This window comes from Garra rufa, chromosome 10 (assembly GCF_049309525.1).
Source record: "Garra rufa chromosome 10, GarRuf1.0, whole genome shotgun sequence".
Classification (NCBI taxonomy): domain Eukaryota; kingdom Metazoa; phylum Chordata; class Actinopteri; order Cypriniformes; family Cyprinidae; genus Garra; species Garra rufa.
Genome location: NC_133370.1, coordinates 44,609,272 through 44,629,838, shown reverse-complemented (window position 1 = coordinate 44,629,838; position 20,567 = coordinate 44,609,272). Strand labels below are relative to the sequence as shown.

Here is a 20,567-nt window from a genome sequence, read left to right as displayed (position 1 = left end):
CTCATTCTTCAGTGTCACATTATCCTTGAGAAATCAATAAGAAAATAACAATTCTTAATTATATAAGTGTTGCAAAACAATGTGCTGCTTCGTATTTGTATGGAAACCATGATGCTTTTTTATTTTTTGATGAATAGAAATTTCATGAATAGAACAGCATTTTTTGAAATAGAAATATTTTGTAAGATTATAAAATACTTTACTATCACCTTTGATCATTTGAATGTATCCTTGCTGAATAAAAGTATTAAAAAGTCTATTACAACAAATTATTCTGACTGTAAATTCTGATTAGATGAGCTGGTTTGGAGTTTTCAGGAGTTCATGAATGCACTCAAACCCCCTTTTTGGATCCCTAAACAGGAATAATTATACAGCACCTAAAATAGACCTTTACTATCACTGCTTGGTTGATTTCACACAACAGGTGGGATGCATTTAGCTACACAAGAACTGGCTAGAAGTGATCGTTTCTGCTGAGGTCTGGGGAAGCGTCATGCTGCAGGAAGCATAAGGCTCTGCTCTGACTTCATCTAATTAATAACACAAACACTGACCTTTCCTTGTGCTCAACAGACCCTGCTAAACAGATCAGTCACCATGGCAACCACGCTTTTTTGTTGATAAAACACACAGCGGGGTAATGATGTCATGACTAACACACTCTGAGTCACTGAGCCAAACACTCGACAGTGAGCGGTTACATAAAGAGAAGATAAAATTGGAAATAAAAAATAGAAATAATTTAATCACTGGCTTTATATTTACATATTAATTTTGATCTAATAGTTTTAATTGGGTATTATTGTGGCATGATCTATTTTAATAAGCTAAAATGTGGACTATTCGATAATGTATGGAAGGATATGAGGTATAAAATTTAGCAATTTAGTAAAGTCTGACAATAGGCAATTATACAACATCTGACTGCAGAATGCACCGACTAACCAATTACAATCAATTAATCATTTTAAAGTTTACATTTTAAATTCTTCTATCTCACTGATTCTCAAGTGTGGTAGGTGAGCTCCCTCTAGTGGTATGAAGAGAAAACACTGAATTAAATATAAATTAATGTTAAAACACTTTTAAAAAATAGGCCTACTGTACATTTTTTACCTTTCATTTAAGTACAATACAGTTCTTTTAGGAATTTTCTCCAAATAGTGGACTTATATAGTGCTAGACAAGATGAGCATTTGAGGTTAAAAAGTATGTAAATTGTAAAAAATTTAGAAAATAACTGATCGTTTCACTAGGTAAGACCCTTCTTTAGACCCTCCGTTTAGAGCCCTTTGAAGCTGCATTTAAACTGCATTTCTGATGTTTAAACTCGAGGTCACCATAGAAGTCCACTATATGGAGAAAATGAAATGTTTTCCTCAAAAAAACATAATTTCTGTACGACTGAAGAAAGAAAGACATAAACATCTTGGATGACCTGTAAATTTTTGTTCTGGAAGTGAACTAATCCTTTTCCTTATGACATACTTTTTTATGGAAGCATAATTTCAACTTATTTTTTTAAAATAATCATGTCTAACAGCAGAAGTGCTGGAGAAAAGCTACATTAGGATTCTGCAAAGAAATTGACTAATTAGAGAAACTTGACAAGGAAATTAGCACTGAGAATTACATAATAGAATCTTCTGCGCTCCCAAAATGCATAGCTTTTGATTTGAAAATGTCATGTAAAATTCTTTATGGGATTCTTGTTCTTTTCCTCAAAGCCATTAAGTGCACAATCTTGTCTTTTTGTCAGATTTTTTTGCCTCTAATCCAAGTTTGCAGTGCTTTGATTCACCTCGTAGCTGATTGGTTTGGTTCATGGCTTGTAACTCTTTAATAAATACTTTTTTTAAAATCCCTTAAAGAAAAATAAATAATTCTAGTAAAAAATACTTGATATTTACAGATGTTGTGCATAAAAAAAGTAATAAACCTTTGCAGTTGAGAAGGAAGTAGTTAGCGTCTGGACTGAATGACCCACTGACGTATCCACAGCTTAAATTACAGGAAAGACAGCGGCGGTTGAAGGATCCTGTGGTGTTGGCACTAAAACACAACACACGTCATTAGTGCAGTGCTTCCCAATACATCACTGTGTGTGTCACATGTCATCTGTCTTACCTGTAGAGGTGACGCCGTCTTGCATCATCTTCTGTACTCAGAAAGTACCTGCAAAAACATTGTTACAGATATCTATTTTAATGTAACAAAAGGGAATAATGGAATGTTTTATTAATAATATTGACAGATTCCAGTATCTGGGTCTTTTGAATGCTGCTCATCACACATGCTTACACAAGTTTGGTATCCTTATTGTAGGCTAATATCTGCGTCACATCCCAGTCTCCTGACGTCAGTGACTGTAGTGTATCTGTGCTGCTGTTGGGCTGAAAGAGATGAAAGAAAGTCACTTCTTACCTTTAACACACTGAAATGTAGCCTGGAAAAAATCCAGACCCTAATCTATTAAGATTAAGGGTCTGGCATCGAGCAATGAAAAGGGCCGAACTCGAGGGGCGGCACCAAGCATGCATTTGAAACTTTCACTGCACGCAATTGGATAACGCCACGACCAATCACTAAGTTTTCACTAAACCCCATATGCTTAGCTACCAGGGGAGCTAACTGATAGATTAAACTCTTGCTGTATCCAGTCGGCAAAACAGCAAAAACGTCCTTCTCGCAAAGGAACGATTCGAGCGTGGTTTTCTGTTCCTCTTTTATATGAAAAGCCAAGTCTAACTCGTTCATTGTAACGGCCAAAGCCGTTTCAAACAACTGGTGTTCATCTGTTTACTAATGATTCCGGATGTTGCAGCACTGTCATTCTCAGTTTAGCTCGCCTCTGGCCCGCCTACATCAGATACACTGATTTGATTGGTTCCCAGAACTGCTTACATAATGCAGTAACGTGCATCATTGCTCGATGCCAGAGTGTCTTGCAGAGACAATTCAAATTGTGCTCTCGCTAGACCTCTGGATTTCCAGGGTAACTGAAATGGATTGTTCACCCAAAAATAAATGAAAATTTGCTGTTAATTTACTCCTCAGGCCAGTAGAACAGTAACGATTTTTTAGCCAGTCAATGGCTACCGTCACTTCAAGAGTCAAAAAAGCACATCAGGCAAGACAAAAATTTATACGTTGCTCCTGATGATATATTGAGGTCTTACGAAGCGAAACAATTGGCTTGTGCAAGAAATTAAACATTAATTACGACATTATTATCAGAGATTTAGGCAAATGGTCTGAAATGATGTCCACCATGAATGAATCATTCTTTTAAACCATTTCTTTTTGGTGATCAGGTTCATCTATAGATTACAGGTAATAGTCTTGTAAATAATGTTTGTTCTCTTGCACAGACCAATCATTTTGCTTCATAAGGCCTCAATATATCGTTAGGAGATATAGGTATTAAAGGAACCGTATGTAAGAAATTTATGTCAGTTAATCATAAAATGGCCCTGACATGTCACTAGACATTAAGAAATCATGTTCATTTCAAATACTTATATCACTGACAACAGTAGTGCGGTCAGGATATTGTCATTTAAAAGTGAGAGTTGCAGCCCTCAACTGATGTTATTGTTGTCGTTTTGTGTTTTGGTCTGAGGCTCCACCCTCCAGCTATCGACCAATCACGAAGTCAGTAGAGTTTCGTGAGACGGGTTGCCAGCTATGCTCTAGTTAGTTACAGCTGCTGCTAAGAATGAGTCGGATAAAACATGTATAAAGTTACGAAACCTAAAAGACCTCGTTATGAATCCGAAATACGTCGTGACAAAGTCCGAAATAAAACAAGGATTTGTATAGGAGATGCCTTTGAAAGATGGAGACGGCTGAAAACGGAGAAGAATTTGAAGATAGACGCCAACGTTGCAAATTTTCTCCTTGACAGGTAAGATTCATCTATGTTTGGCTAACTTTGCTTCCGTAGGCTACACAGTGGATTTTCTGCGGTCGGCCGTGCTAAATGCGTTCATAAAAAGCTTTATATCGCACCACTAGCAGGGTATGAAAACAATCTGTGTTCCGACTGAAATGTGGTATTACAGTACATCTTTACGAAATATTTGGCTAATCGCCATCTGTAAATTTTTGCGATACATAATTACTTCGCAAAACATCTCTTGTGAAGCATAAACATAATTAACAGAAGAAAAACAAATTACTGTGTAGGACTCGTCACTTGCCATTAGAAGCTCCTTGTAGCAGCCTACTCCTACAGCTTAGCTGGCAACCTCGAGTCAGGGGGGAGCGGGAGGGGATACACCGTTCTACAGTATTTTGAAAGTGATTGCAGTACCAGTTTTGGCCACAATCCTACATACGGTTCCTTTAATGTTGTGCTTCTTGATATGCTTTTTTTGTCTCTTAAAGGGTTAGTTCACCCAAAAATGAAAATGAGCCCACAATTTACCCACCATTTCAGGCATCCTAGGTGTACAGGTATATGACTTCCTTCTATCAGTCAAATCCAATCAGAGTTATTTTAAAAATTGTTATGGATCTCCCAAGCATTATCATGGCAGTGGGCGGGTGTTTCTCTTCATCAGTCCAAAACAAGTCCAATAAAGTGCATCCATCCATAATAAACAGTGTCTTACATGGCTCCGGGAGGGTGAATAAAGGCTTCCTGTAGCAAATCAATGCGTTTTAGTGAGAAAAATTTAAACATAATCATCACTTTAATCTAGCTTGCCCTTCTGGGCGGATGACGTTGGGTGTCGGCATTGCGTCTCATGTAAAAAAAAAAAAAGGTTTGTTTACAGGAGCATAAGAAGTAAAGTTTCCTTACTTTAGCAAAGGAAAACTTCTTTTGGCTTATATCGAAATCCTCTGACATTTTCTTTACAAACCCTTGTTTTGTACACTCAGGGCTGCTTCCGTGTACAACTTTTAGCACAAGCTAGATTAAAGTGATTATTACGTTTTAAATATGGATATATTTTTTTTTACAAAAACGCATTGATTTGCTACAGGAAGCCTTTATTCACCCCTCGGAACAATGTGAGACACTTTTTATTATGGATGGATGCACTTTTTTGGACTTGTTTTGGACTGATGAAGAGAAACACCCACCCACTGGCATGATAATGCTTGGGAGAGCCAGAACAATTTTTCATATAACTCTGATTGGATTTGTCTGAAAGAAGGAAGTCATATACAACTAGGATGCCCGGAGGGTGAGTAAATAATGGGCTAATTTTCATGTTTGTATAAACTAACCCTTGGCATGAAAGTTTGGCATCGGGCCAAAAAAACATTTGCCGCTAGATGGTGGGCCAGAACATAGTCAAAGCAAAATTTAAAAAATTAATTAATAAAAAAATGCAACTAATTGCCTGTGACAGTCTTTAGTAACTGGTAGTGAGCTATTACTCCAGGGTATATACAGGAATCATGGAGTTAAATTTAATACCTTTTTAAGACCTTTTTAGAACTCTTTCCATACATTTTAAGACCTCATCGCCACTTCAAGTTTTAACTGGTAACATAGGCAACTATTTAACTTAGATTTACTATATACTGTATTGATTGTAAGATAGCACAACTAAACGGACTTAGTTTGTGATAACTCCTTATCATTGCAACATTATTCAGAAGGGTGGGAACAAAGCACAAGATAATTAATTGAGTGACTAACCCAATGTAAGGTTAATTAGAAAGAAAAACCCGAAACAATAATTACACCAATAAACAAAACAATTGATAAAACTTAGTGAAAGAAGGAAATTTGTCATGGAAAACACGCAGTTTTAACATATGTTCGCTTAAATTTATTTTCAAGATCTCCGTTGTAAACTCCGTTGTTGCTTTCAGTATGGCTGTAAATGTCATGCAAAATGAAATTCAAACTCACATTAGACACATTTAACATTGAATAAAGCACATAATCAGAACCTAAGATTATAACTGTCATAGTTTGTAAAAAGAAACCGTTTCAAAAATAGGACAAAAAACTCCTTTTATCGCATGTCCCGGTGTGCTCCCTTTACACAGACAGCACGTGATCATGAAATCGAAAGTGAATGGCAAGTGCTTATTCAAAAGAAATTTAAGTAAATTGTGAGTAACTGTTGCTGTCATGACCAGTGTTGGGGGTAACGCATTACAAGTAACGCAAGTTACGCAATAATATTACTTTTTCCAAGTAACTAGCAAACTAACGCATTACTTTCTAATTGACAAGAAAATATCTGAGTTACTTTTACAAATAACTAACGCCAGTTACTTTTCCCCCCATTTATTGATTAAAAGCTCTCCGGTCCCCATGTTGAGAGAAATTGTGAGTAAGATGTTACTTTAGTTCTAGAATAAAAAAAACAGATACAGTATTCCTTAAAATGAATCAAAACAGTTTAATTCAACGCAAACCTGCAATAATTAAATATGTTATTTAAATATAAATAATACAAATATCCTTTATGTATTTAATCCCATTTTATTATTTCTTTGCTGCCGACCTTCGATGATCCAATTCATCCATACTAATAAGAAAAAATTACTTAAAATAATCTAACATTTGTTTTACTTTTTTTTTTTTTATTGCTGAAGAGTTGACATTGTTTCTTCTGCGGTCTACTGTACAGACATGAATTTACTTTTCTCTAAGCCTGAGGCTTTTGGTGTGAAAAGGCTTTTACATTTGCCAAAAATATAACTTTTTATATTAAAAACAAACAAGCAAGCCCTGTCCAGATTTTCAAAAGCCTCGTTCAGACTGTCAGCCCAAATCCGATTTGTATGCAAATTCGATTGAAATCCGATCATATTTAGATAGTCTGAACAGCAACGAACTACATAAAAATCCGATTTGGTCAAATCCGTTTCGAGCTACATTCGTATGTGGTTTGGAATACTATTCAAATCGGATTTCTGCTTTTTTACGTTTTCATGCCACGTAAAATGTAAACATGTCAGACGTTTTTGTGGAAAACATAACAAACGTCTTTACAGAAACAAGCTTGTGTTGTTGCGAACTGCAAATCAAGTGGGAAAAAACAATTTACAGCTAGTATACGCACCTCTTTGAGTTTTGAAACCAGCGGAGACGGCAGCACAGAATAAAGTCACACAATCCAGCTTCCTGCATTTCTGCCGCTGCTTTAGAAGACGAAATATAGTCCAGCGCGACGGCAACGCTGTCATATCGCAAGACAGCATCTATATTGCAAACTGTATTGCTGTTATTGGTGTTTTTTGCGTTGGTGTAACAACGCAACGGCATTGCCATAGAAACCAACGCACATTCCGTAAAACTAAAGAGCGCTTATGGACACACAAATCGGATTTAAACAGTTGCGATATGAATGTGTGGACAGTCAGTTATTCAAATCCGATTCCATTCAGATATGGACAAAATCGGATTTGGGCTGACAGTCTGAACGAGGCTAAAGTAACGCAAAAGTAACATAACGCATTACTTTCCACAAAAAGTAACTAAGTAACATAATTAGTTACTTTTTTAGGCAGTAACTCAATATTGTAATGCATTACTTTTAAAAGTAACTTTCCCCAACACTGGTCATGACAGATCTATTTCAGAACGGTCCGCTATCAAAATAATCTGTTGCCGACCATGATGGTTAAAGTCATGAAGCACTAAGGACCATGCTTTCAGCTAAAAATCTTCCTTACTGTTCTACTGAATAAAAAAGTCACCTACATTTGGATGGCCTGAGGGTGAGCAAATTAACAGCAAGTTTTCATTTTTGGATAAACTATATTTTTAAACCATCATAAGTAGTGTGTAGTTTCTTGTCAGCTCACCTGGGAAGTAGACATGGATATGTGGAAGAACTTCCCTCGGCCTCCCTGTGGAACAGCTCTGGTGAAGAAGAACCTGTATCCGTCTCTGGAGAACAGCGGGGGTTCGTTCTGCAGAGAGAGTCACATTTTCCCATCAGCAAACATTCTTACACACACATATCCCACACGCCGTACGTGTCTCCGCTCAGAGACGCCGCGTGATGCGTGACTCACCTGTCTGTGAAGCCAGCTGTCACTCTCATCTTCATGTTTCTGAAAACACACAGACAGATTATAGTTTTTTTTCTCGGCATGTCTCCCATTGTTCGACAAAGTCCTTTATATACAGCCGAAGCACTGACTAATCTTTTCTTTCATTGAACTGACATACATTTGAATGTAACAATAGGCGCTGTCACCCTCACAGCCTTTTCTGGAAAATTAAAGGTCATGACGTAATTCTCTTTCATTTGTCTTATTTTACATTCTTAATGACTATATGGACAATATTCGTAATTAAGTGTCTGTGCTAGTGTATATCAGAAGGTACCTTTGTGCAGATGCCTGTGGTGGCCTCACATAATGTCAGGATGGAGTTGTTCTGCGCTCGGTTCAGCCAGTTTACTGCTAGTTTGGTACTGGTTGCCCACTTCACCATGGTAATGTAGTAATCTTTCCTACAGAGGGAAGCTGGTTAAAATATCACTTCAAACGGCGTCAAATAGAGTCTGTGTACATTTTTTTGTGAGTAAATGTGGTAATTTAAAAAAGTTTTTTAAAAGGATATGTGGATAAGTGATTGTAAGGGCTGGAGGGGTCATAATGTTGATTGAATTAGGATGGATGGGTGATTATAGGGGACTGGTTGTTTTGGATAAAAAACATTTGGTTGCTGTTTAAGTTATTGTGGATTTGTTATTTTGTAAGGAATATATAAAAAGATAAAGATACAGATAATATATTAGTAATATATCAAAAGATATACTGGAATGTTATGGAATTGCATATGGGGTGGAAAAAATACACTTTTGCGTCACCCCGCTCCTTTTTGGATATTTTGCAGTGTACGTCTTGGGGACGTGATTTTTCTTTGGTGTTTTTCATTTTTTGTGTTTTGTATATTTTGTTTTATATTGTGCTTTGTTCGAAAAAAAAAAAAATGACAATGAAATGAAAATTTTGTCCATTACCTTAATTCAAAAATGCTCTAAAAAGCTTTCCTTAAAGCTATGTAAGCCATTCTTTTGTCAAGTAATGCAGGCCATTAGTCTGACATTAGTTTACAGAGTCTGTTAAAAAGATACACTTTCATTCAAAAGTTTGGGTTAAGTATTTATTTTTTTGAAGAAATGAATACTCTTATTCAGCAAGGCACATTAAATTGATCAAAAAAGTGACAGTAAATTGATTTACAAAAGAAGAGACTCATTTAAAAATATTAATAAAATCGTTAACACTTTACAGGATTCATAAGTTAATGTTAGTTAATGTATTAACTAACATGAATGAACAATACATTTATTACAGTATTTATTAATCTTTGTTAATGTTAGTTAATGAAAAGTTGTTGCAAATGCAAATTTTTTTGGGTTTTTTGGGGGAATATAATACTTTTGCAATCTAACGAAAAGTTTCTCAGAGAATGCAATACTTTTGCAAGCTAACGCGACATTTCTTGGGGGAATGTAATTGTTTTGTGATTAAATGCAAAGTTTCTCAGAGGAAAGCAATACTTTTGCAATCTAACACAAAGTTTCTCTGAGAATGAAATACTTTTTTTTCAAGTTAACACAAAGTTTCTCAGAGTATGCAATATTTTGCAAGCTAACGCAAAGTTTTCAGAGAACGTAATTGTTTTGCGACCAAATGCAAAGTTTCTCAGAGAAACGCGATACTTTTGCAAGCTAAGGCAAAGTTTCTGAGGGAATGCAATAGTTTTGCAACCAAATACAAAGTTTATCAGGGGAACACAATACTTTTGCAAGCTAATGCAATTCATGTTAACTAAAGTAGTTGAATAATAAACCTTATTGTAAAGTGTTACCATACAATCTTACTCACCCCAAACATTTAAATAGTAGTGTTTATTGTCAAAATAAAGGTAAAAATTATTGTGACACTTGGTTGTCATCCCAAAAATGATTTAGTTAGTTCTAGTTAGTCAGTTAGTTCTAGTATAATTTGCTGGATGTCACTTTGGTTTGATATTTTCTTGGTAAATGCACAAAATTTAAGGGTCCTAATACTTCTGGGGTCACTATAAACTCCTCTTAAGCAACAGATAAAGTATCTAAACACATAAGCATGTTGTTGTGTTGTTACTGGACAATTTTTTACCTGATTCTGGGGTCCTCTGGTTTCTTCATCTTCACTGTGTGTAAAGGGCCATTCAAACTCACCACTGATAAATAGACATCAGGGTTTTCCTCCCCAGCCTACAGAGACAACAGAGATCTCATCACGGGACCCTTAAAGGTTGTATCAGCGATTTCTAGCCTAAAACATAAAGTGTCAAATTCAGCTGACCTTTATTCACGATCCGCTCGCTGCCTGCCCCATAAATTGTCTGTGAAAAAAACGCGTCTCTCTGGTCAGCCTAGGGTCCGAGATATGCCAAAAAAACAATCGGCGCTATCAACTATAACCACAGATAAACAAACCGTGTTCCAACCAATCAGCGTCAGGGGGTTCGTGTTGTGGACTTTCCTACTGGTGCAGGGATGTGAGGGAGGCGGAGCGAAAGTCCACAACACCAAACCCCTGATGCTGATTGGTTGGAACAATGTTTGTTTTTGCTGTGGAATGGTTGGTAGTACCGATTGTTTTTTTGGCATATCTCGGACCCTAGGCTGACCAGAGAGACGCGGTTTTTTCACAGACAATTTATGGGGCAGGCAGCGAGCGGATCGTGATGAAAGATAAGCTGAATTTTACACTTTATGTTTCAGGCTAGAAATCGCTGATACAACCTTTAAAGGCATAGTTCATCCAAAAATAAAACCCTATTATGGAAGCCAATTCCCACCACTGAATAAAAAAATAGAAAAAGGTTATTGAAATTTGTTATCTTACAATTCTGACTTTTTTCTCAGAATTGTGAGATATAAACTTAAAATTGTTAGATATAGTGTCAGAATTGCGAGATATAAACTTCATAACTCACAATTGCGAGGTTATATCTCACAATTCTGAGAAAAGATAAGAGAGAGACCAGACACAAACTTACAAATGCAAGAATATATCTAATGCAAGTTTATATCTCACCTTTCTGACTCTATTTCTCACAATTGTGCGTTTATATCTCACAGTTCTCAGAAAAAAAGTCAGAATTGTGAGTTTATATGACACAAATCTGAGAAGGAAAAGTCAGAATTGTGAGATAAAAAGTCGAAATTACCTTTATTTTTTATTCAGTGGCGGAAACTGGCTTCCATCCCCTCTCCTTAGATATTTTGAAGAATGTTTGGATACAAACAGTTGCCGGTAGCCATTGACTTACAATGCATTAAAAAAAAAAAAAAACTATGGAAGTCAATGGCTACCGTCAACTCTTTGGTTACCAGCATTCTTCAAAATATTTTCTTTTGCATTCTTCTTTTGCATTCAACAAAGAAAGTAATTTACTGTCATCATTTACTCACCTTCATGTCATTTCAACACAAAAGTCATTCATACAATGTCAAAATAAATATTTTAAATATTCTCTCATCATTTTTTATCTATCCATTAAAGCAGAAGCTCAACTGTATGTGTGTGTTGATGCACGATGAGCAATGAGGTTTGTTTTTGTGCATCAAGCAAGCATGACTGAGCTTCAGTTGACCATATTTAATGTGTTCTATGTATGTGAATAACATAATAAAAGCCTAAATTAAATCAGTTTATCATATAAAGCGATCATATAAAGTCTATTCGGAAGACTCGGATTAAACCACTTGATTCATATGGATTTACTTTTTCTAATAAGCTTTTGAATGGATGAAGAAAAACAATGAGAGGATATTAAAAATATCTCATTTGTGTTCCAAAGATGAAAGAAAGCCTTCTAGTTTGGAAAGACATGATGACAGATTTTTCATTTTTAGGTGCACTGTCCCTTTAAATGTCACTCAAAACAACATTCAACACATCAGATCTCATTTCAAGGTTACACTGACAGTAAGGCACACGTGACTAGGCCCTGGTTTGATCATAAAAAGAAGGTGCAAAGATTTACTTTAGGGTAGCGGTATTCCTGTCCGGTGGGATACATTGCGTTTGTGAACATGGGTATCTCCATCTTGGGCACCTTAGTGTCATCAATGGTGGCATACGCCAGTCTAAGACCATCTGGTGACCACCAGTGAGCAATTTGACTCTGGAAGATCTCCTCTGTAAACACAAACAAATCAAACACAAGTGTATTAAACACAAAACCAAAGGCTACACACTGCACACAAACAAGTGACATGTATTCTTTCAAGCTTTGCGTGGTGACTACATCTATAGGTGCTAAAATGTGTTAAAGTATTAAATATCCTTTCAAGCAAACGTGGACAGAGGACACGCTGCACAATACATAACTGCAACATGTGCAAAAACAGCCTGTGTGATTTATCGCATCCATTTGCCTTTAGGCTTCTGCCTCGGGGGTCTCATCCATCACTCCATAAAGCTGACAGCCGTGAGCCGGAGGAGGAACAGAACGGCCGTCAGATGAGGGAATGTAAAATATGACTGTCTGTAACACTGCAAACCGGACCTCTGGAGCTCATTAAGACATTATGTAACCTAGACAAGAACAACACTGACATCATTTTATTTGCTTGTTTATTTATTTATTTTTTGGTGCAAGTCAGGAACAGGCCTCATTCAATACATTTTCATAAATTCTTATGCAAATTGTGGCATTAAAAGCAACAAGCTACTTATTTATTTAAACAGAAATTAATTTTGAAATACAAAGCCCTAATGACTTAGCCCTGAGACATTAACAGCTGAACAATAGCTCCAAATATTAAAGGAACAGTTCACCTAATAATTATTTTTATTTTTTATTGTTATTACAAACCCATATACTTTTCTGTACAACACCAAAGGAGAAATTAAACAGATGTGTCTGTCAGTGTGACTTTAGTTACATTTATATATTTGTATAGTATTTATTTGCTTTAATTTTTTTACATTATTTTACATAAGTTTTAGAAACTCTGTAATGTGGTTTTGTCATTTTAATAGTTTTTTTTAGTAATATTTATATATTTTTTTAGTATTTATTTGCTTTTCTTTTATATTTTCTGTTTTATTTTAATTTTAGTTTAAGTTTTAGAAACTCTGTAATGTGGTTTTGTCATTTTAATATTTTAATATTTTAATGTTTATTTGCTATTATTTTTATATTTTTATATTTTGGTTTAAGTTTTAGAAACTCTGTAATATGGTTTTGTAATTTTAATAGTTTTTAAATAATATTTATATACTTTTATAGTGTTTATTTGCAATTATTTTTATATTTCATTTTTAGTTTAATTTTTAGCAATTCTGTAATAGGCTTTTGACATTTTAATAGTTATTTTTTTTGTAATATTTATATAATTTTATAATATTTATTTGCTTTTCTTTTATATTTTCTGCTTTATTTAATTTTATTGTAAGTTTTCTTATTTCTGTAATGGGCTTTTGACATTTTAATAGTTCTCGTTTAGTAATATTAATATACTTTTTAGTATTTATTTGCCATTATTTTTATATGTTTTGTTTTATTTTAATTTTATTGTAAGTTTTCTTATTTCTGTAATGGGCTTTTGACATTTTAATAGTTATTTTTTTATTAATATTTATACACTTTTATAGTATGTATTTGCTTTTATATTTTCTGTTTTATTTCATTTTATTTTACATTTTAGTAACTTTAAAATGTGCTTTTGTCATTTTAATAGTTCTTTTTTAGCAATATTTATATACTTTTATAATATTTATAAGCTATTATTTTTATATTTTTCGTTTTATTTTAATTTTAGTACAGTAACCGCAATGTGCGTTTGTTGTTTCAGTAGTTCTTTTTTAGTAATATGAATATACTTTTATACTTTTATTTGCTTTTTTATATATATTTTTTGTTTTATTTTAACTATGAAATGTCCTTTTGCCATTTTAACAGTTCTTTTTTAGTAATACTTATGTACATCTATAACATTTATTTGTCATTTTATTTTAGTTTTAGGTTAATTAACTCTCTAATGTGCTTTTGGCATTTTAATATTTCTTTTTGAGTAATATTTATATACTTTTATAGTATTTATTAGCTATTATTTTTTACATTTTCTGTTTTATTTTAATTTTTGTTTCAATTTTAGTAATTCTGAAATGCACTTTTGTCATTTTAATAGTTTTTTAGTTATATTTATACTTTTATAGTATTTATTTGCTATTATTTGTATATTTTCATATATTTTATTTTTTCTTCAATTTTAGTTAACATTTTTATGTCATTGTCATAGATCTTTTTAATATTTCTATTTAGCCTAATTCAGCCTTTTTTTAGTTTTAGTAAATTTCAGTGCTTCATGTGATTTTAATTTAGTACGTAACTTTATTTATTTATATTTAAATTTATATTTTATTTTATTTTACAATTTTTTAAATTAACAAAATTTATTTTATTCGCATCATAAAACTCTTTTTAAAACACCATAAAACGGTTCGTTTGATTTATAGTTTCATGTTATCATATAACCATCCACTTTTATTTCATGGAAAGGAGCAGCTTAAGCATTCTTCCAAATATCTTCTTTCATGTTCCACTAATTACAAAACTTGCATTTTTTTGATTAACACTTCCTATTCTTGCTCTGTCAGTTCTGATTAAATGCTATCTGTCATGAAATGTGAGACCACAGGATGGCAGTAGAGATCTTTACACAGAAAAGAATAAATAGATGTTGTATGAGCATGTGACTAAGAATAGCCTCAGACTGAGATGTTAATTTAGGATAAAACCAATTACCAGCATACAATACAGTTCAGCATGTGTCACAAACAAATCCGCAGCCAATGTGCCCTCATACAGCAGAACCGACAGAACGACAGAGATGACAACGACGAGGAAAAAAACCTAACTGATGAACACTTTTATATAATATGCAAAAGCAAATGTATGATTAAAATTATATAACACTGGTCTGTTTGGCTGCAATGCTTTAAAAAAAGATATGACCCTCAGCTGTACAAACTATAAAAAATAACTGCATCAAGTTTATTACCCCCGACATGCTAGAAATAACTTTCTCATTACAACTAAAGCCACAGATGAAGGGAAATGAAAAAGGTCAATCAAAGTCTGGACAAAACCAAGTAAAGGGCTGTGTGCGTTTCTGGAGGATGTCACTTCATCCTGAGGGAGTCAGAGAGACGGTTCACATGTGAATGACTCCTGCGGCCCGGCGGAGGAGCAGTGATTTTACACCATTAACAGCATGTTTGACATGACTCAAAAATAGATGTAGTCCTCACAGCAAATAAAGAGCATTCAGAGCCCTGAGGAGAAACCCCCTCGTAACATCAGGAGAAGAAATGATCAGTATTGCACAACATTCTGTAATGATGCAATCATTCTAATATGCTGATTTGTTTTTATTAGTGTTAAAAACAAGGGGCAACCTCCCGCTCTCTCTATTGAAACCAACACGGAAGTGTCTTAAAATGCAATTCATCGACTGGCCGCTTGAGGCTGGCTGCAAAAGAGAGTCAGTCCCATTGACTCCCCATGTTAAAATGCCCAACTTTACAGCAGAAAAAAGTATGTTTACAGCCTGGTTCAAAAAATGGTTTTGGTCTATATAGCTAGTTTTGCCCTTCATGTCAACTGTGAGGGGGGTGAATTTTTTTTATAACTCATCCGTTTAAGTTATATTAAGCCTTAAAGTTCAGCATAATTAAGGGTGTGTCCACTTGAGTGACAGGGGGATTGCCGCTGCTGTCACCACTGTCGCGCTAGGCGGGCGTGGTTTCAGCAACCAGCTCCACCCACGTCCCGCCTTTTTGCCCATTTTTGATTGTCCGGGAGTGACGCGCGGTGACGCGTTTCCAAGATGGCGACGGCCGAATCCCGCCCACAACAGGCTTCAAAATAGCGCTTCAGAATCCTACGGGTGACGTCACGGATACTACGTCCATATTTTTTACAGTCTATGGTTAAAAACCACAGTGACCACAAAACCAGTCTTAAGTAGCACAGGTATATTTGTAGCAATAGCCCAAAACACACTGTATGGGTCAAACTGATTTTTCTTTTATGCAAAAAATCATTAGGATATTATGTAAAGATCATGTTCCATGAAGATATTTTGTAAATTTCCTACCATAAATATATCAAAACTTATTTTTTGATTAGTAGTATGCATCACTATGAACTTCATTTGGACAACTTTAAAGGCGATTTTCTCAACATTTGGATTTTTTTGCACCCTAAGATTCCAGATTTTTGATTCAGATCACCAAACAATGTCCTATTCTAACAAAACATACATTAATGGAAAGCTTATTTATTCAACTTTCAGATTATATATAAATCCCAATTTTTAAAAAATGGACCCTTATGACTGGTTTTGTCATAAGGGTCCATTCCTCAGCAAGTCATTTTGACCCTATTTACTTTCTTAATACATGTTGTTGGTCTTCTATTGTGAAAGACTTATCGGCGCAAGCAATTCAAAAGAAAAAAAAAAGCCTCTAAAATGACTTTCCTTTTTTAGCAGATGTCACCAAGGCCACTTCAGTTTTACCCAGCAGCATTTCACTCCTCAAGAATTAACTGAACTTTCCAGTTAATTCCAGATAGATCTAGAAAATGACTGTCTAAATGAGCATAATCTTAAGGAAAACAGCATTTAGCTCAAGATGCTACATTAATCATTATGAGTATTAAAATCCTAATATTCTGGGAAATTATACTCGAACATTGTTTTAGGCCACACTATTGCACAATGGATTACATTAAGAACTTATTAAGAAATGTTAATTTATTAAACATATTAATAAATGTTAATTTGCAAACTATTTTGGGTGAATTTTAAGCAAGAAATATGTGGCCCTGGACCACATAGTAGCACACATATATTTGTAGCAGTAGCCAAAAATACATTGTATGGGTCCAAAATCATACATTTTTTTAATGCCAAAAATCATTAGGATATTAAATAAAGACCATGTTCCATGAACTCTATTTTCTAAATTTCCTATCGTAAATATACCAAAACTTAATTTTTGATTACTAATATGCATTGCTAAGAACTTCATTTGGACAACTTTAAAAGGCAATTTTCTCAATATTTTGATATTTTTGCACTTTCAGATTTAAGATAGTTGTATCTTGGCCAAATATTGTCCTATCCTAACAAACTATAGATCAATGGAAATCTTATTTATAAGCCATATGACTGATTTTGTGGTCCAGGGTCACATATAGTCATTTTTAAGTAATAGTTGAGTTAAATAAAACTACCCAGAAAGCTGCTGGGTTTATCTATATTTCACCCAGCGCTGGGTTGTTTTTAACCAGCATTTTTTAGATGTACATAGATTTAATCTTAAGATCACATCCCAACGCTGTTCATGCCCTAACAGGTCTAATAATATCTGCATTTTATTAACAAGGACTGGGTATTTTTCATTTCAATATGGTGTAAGTTTAGCATTTGCTTTTATGTGCTTATGATTAAATGAAAACTTGGTTTTAATTTAAGACTGTTGAATGACACATATTTGGCTGCTTTGGCAAATCAGCCAGACTAAGGTATTGAAAGAGTTTGGTGCATCTACTGCTGTAAAATGAGCTCACTATGACCTTGTACGGGTTCATAGACACACCAGCATTAATGCTTTAATCTGATTCCCCTTCATATTTTTCAGAAAAGGTATATAAAAAAAAGTGATGAGTATATGAATAGTGATGAGTGTATGAATAGAGACGAATATGACAGTTAATGGGATTTACAGTAACTACACTTCATTGCAATTGTTGTGTATGAGAGCAGGTTCAGTATCCAGAATAAGGACAAAAACAGAAAAAAACAAACTGACTCACTTTTACATGCTCAGAATTAAGAAGTATCCAAATATGTTTAGCATATTTAGTAATAATACTAATATTAATATTAATAATAACATAAACTGTTATTATTACAAAGTAATTTAGCAAAGTAATTGAATAAAATAAATCAATCAAACAAAGTTTAACACATATTGTTTATATAATGCATGTTTCAATATTATAAAAAATATTATTATCAATGTACTTTTGTGTAAATGTTGTTATTATTTGGACTTGTAGAATATATCTGTTACAGATATCTGTTGGGTGTCTGTTTCATCAAGAAGTTCTAAACAACAAAATGTATTTTTTCCATGCTATTTATCTTTATTTTTCCAAATTCCTGGTATCTGGAAAAATGTGCAAGATCTCTAAACCGATATGCTCTGCATATTCCAGCAATGTTGTTTAAATAAAAAATGAAATTAAAAAAAAAGTAAAAAATCCATTTAATTTGAGAAGAGTCAAGAGAGGTACACATACACGAATGCAACACTGTATGTACAAATAAACAGAATCTCCACCCAGACTAAACACATCAGACACTCACAATCACTTCTGCTCTTTTATTACATGCACACACTCCTCTGGGTTTTTTATTATTCATGCTTATGGGTTTTACCTTCATAGAGCCAGTCAGCAAGTCCATTAAATACGACCCCCAGACTGCCTGTGGACACAAGGCGGATTGATGGACTGTTCACTTGCGCTTTGTAGTAGATGTTATTTTCAAAGATGAAAATCTGTCAGGAAAGAAGAACAAATGATTGCATGAAAGAGCATGTTAAAGCAGACAAAGTAACTCCTGTAGCTGTAAGATTTTTGGAGGGTTACGGATATAAAAATCCCATTATCTCTATAGCGATAATGTATACACCTAGCACAGATCAGCCATGAGATTGTTTAGTGATAGTATATACACTTTAGTTTAAGTAGTATGATTTCATCTTAAAAAAGAATGCTAGGTGAAAAACTACACTTCCCATAATCCCTCAAGAGAGATCCACCAATCAGAAAGTGGCTGTTACCATATGAACAGAAATCAAACCCCAATGAAACATTGTGAATGACATAACTGACCTGGTCGCCCTACCCTTTCAAACTATTGATATATTTCTGAATATTTTTACAGTACGCTTTCTAATATATTGTATCTTATAAATTCAAAATTTACAGTCAAGGCTTTATAATTTCAGAGAGATTCAGAGAGCAATTCAATTCCTCATACAAGAATGTAAGCACACAGCCTTGTATCTGGATGTTTTTATTCAGGTTTTCAAATGTTGCAATGTGGTTCAAGGCTTAAAAATATTAAATGGAGAATTTTTGACATGCACATTGAGAAAACAAAGGGAAAAAGTCTTTCAGGAACAAGGCTGCTGGAAAATGTGGTCTCCGTTGAGCTCTATAGTGAAAATCAACATGTCTGGACTGCACTGCTGAAACTATTCAGCAAAGCAGAGCAAATACACTAAACATTGAAACACGAATTTAAATTATTAATTTACACTTAATTTGAGTATATGTGTTGTAACATCTCACACATCTCTAGTGAATATTTACAATGTTGTGTGATGCTACAGTAATCAGGGTTGGTGGCAGACTGTGTGCAGGATGATAGACAGCTGTGGGAGAGGTAATGTGTGTGCGGTGGGATTTATTCAGCAGCTGAATCATGTTCTGCCAAAATCAGAGATATGCCGTACTAATGCAAATCTAACAGACCATGTCTGAAAAAAAGACAAACTTTAAAAAGAAGAATGATAATAAACTACAATGTAACATTATTTCATTAAGAGGAGGACAGTTTTATAATGTACCAATTTAAATTCAACTTAGAACACCGCTTTTCATCTGCCATAAGAGATTCACTGTTGGAAACTTGGAAACTTGAAGACCTTGTTTCTTTTTCCAACTTTTCAATGTGTGTGTGTTTGTTTGTTTGTTTGTTTGTGTGTGTGTGTGTGTGTGTGTGTGTGTGTGTGTGTGTGTGTGTATACACAAAATTATTCATACCACTGGCAAATTCTGACTTAGTTACTTTTATTAAACCAGCAAGTTTTTTTTTTTATTAGAAATGACACAGACATCTCCCAGAAGATAATAAGACGACGTACAAAAGGCATCATTGTGGAAAAAAAAATATTACTCATCTTTTATTTACATTTGAACAAACAGTGGCAAAAATTATTCATACCCTTCTCGATAATCAATAGAAAAGGTTTTTTTTTTTTTTTGGCTATTACATTACATACATATTATTATGCTGACCAGCATTTTGTATGTCTCCACTGTTATTTTTGCCCATTCATCTTTAGCGATGAGCTCCAACTCTTTCAGGTTTGAGGGTCTCCTTGCCATCACCCTGATCTTTAGCTCCCTCCACAGATTCTCAATTGGATTTAAGTCAGGACTCTGGCTGGGCCTCTGCAAAAACGTTAATGTTTTTGTCTGCTAACCATTTATTCACAACTTTTGCTGTGTGTTTTGGGTCGTTTTTTGAGCTGAATTGTCCACTGGTGCCCAAGGCCAAGTTTGTCTGCAGACTGCCTGATGTTGTTGTTGAGAATTTTGATGTATTGCTCCTTTTTCATGGTGCCGTTTACTGTGATTAGGTTCCCTGGTCCACCGGCTGAAAAACACCCCCAATGTTTGACAGTGGGGATGGTGTTCTTAGGGTTGAAGGCTTCTCCTTTTTTACGCCAAATGAAAGCTACATCATTGTGGCCAAACA

General features: G+C 34.4%; 1 protein-coding gene across 1 annotated transcript in view; it reads right to left on the bottom strand.

The window, feature by feature from the left end:
* The window catches only part of dpp6b (dipeptidyl-peptidase 6b), a 59,781-nt gene that overhangs the window by 13,782 nt on the left and 25,432 nt on the right, over positions 1–20,567 (bottom strand). The window contains exons 6-14 of the mRNA XM_073848483.1: positions 18,456–18,576; positions 11,981–12,135; positions 10,102–10,199; positions 8,315–8,441; positions 7,999–8,037; positions 7,786–7,893; positions 2,305–2,396; positions 2,131–2,178; positions 1,943–2,055 (exon numbers count right to left, since the gene is read on the bottom strand). Coding sequence (XP_073704584.1) covers positions 1,943–2,055; positions 2,131–2,178; positions 2,305–2,396; positions 7,786–7,893; positions 7,999–8,037; positions 8,315–8,441; positions 10,102–10,199; positions 11,981–12,135; positions 18,456–18,576 — 901 coding nt within the window. The remainder of the gene's footprint in view (positions 1–1,942; positions 2,056–2,130; positions 2,179–2,304; positions 2,397–7,785; positions 7,894–7,998; positions 8,038–8,314; positions 8,442–10,101; positions 10,200–11,980; positions 12,136–18,455; positions 18,577–20,567) is intronic.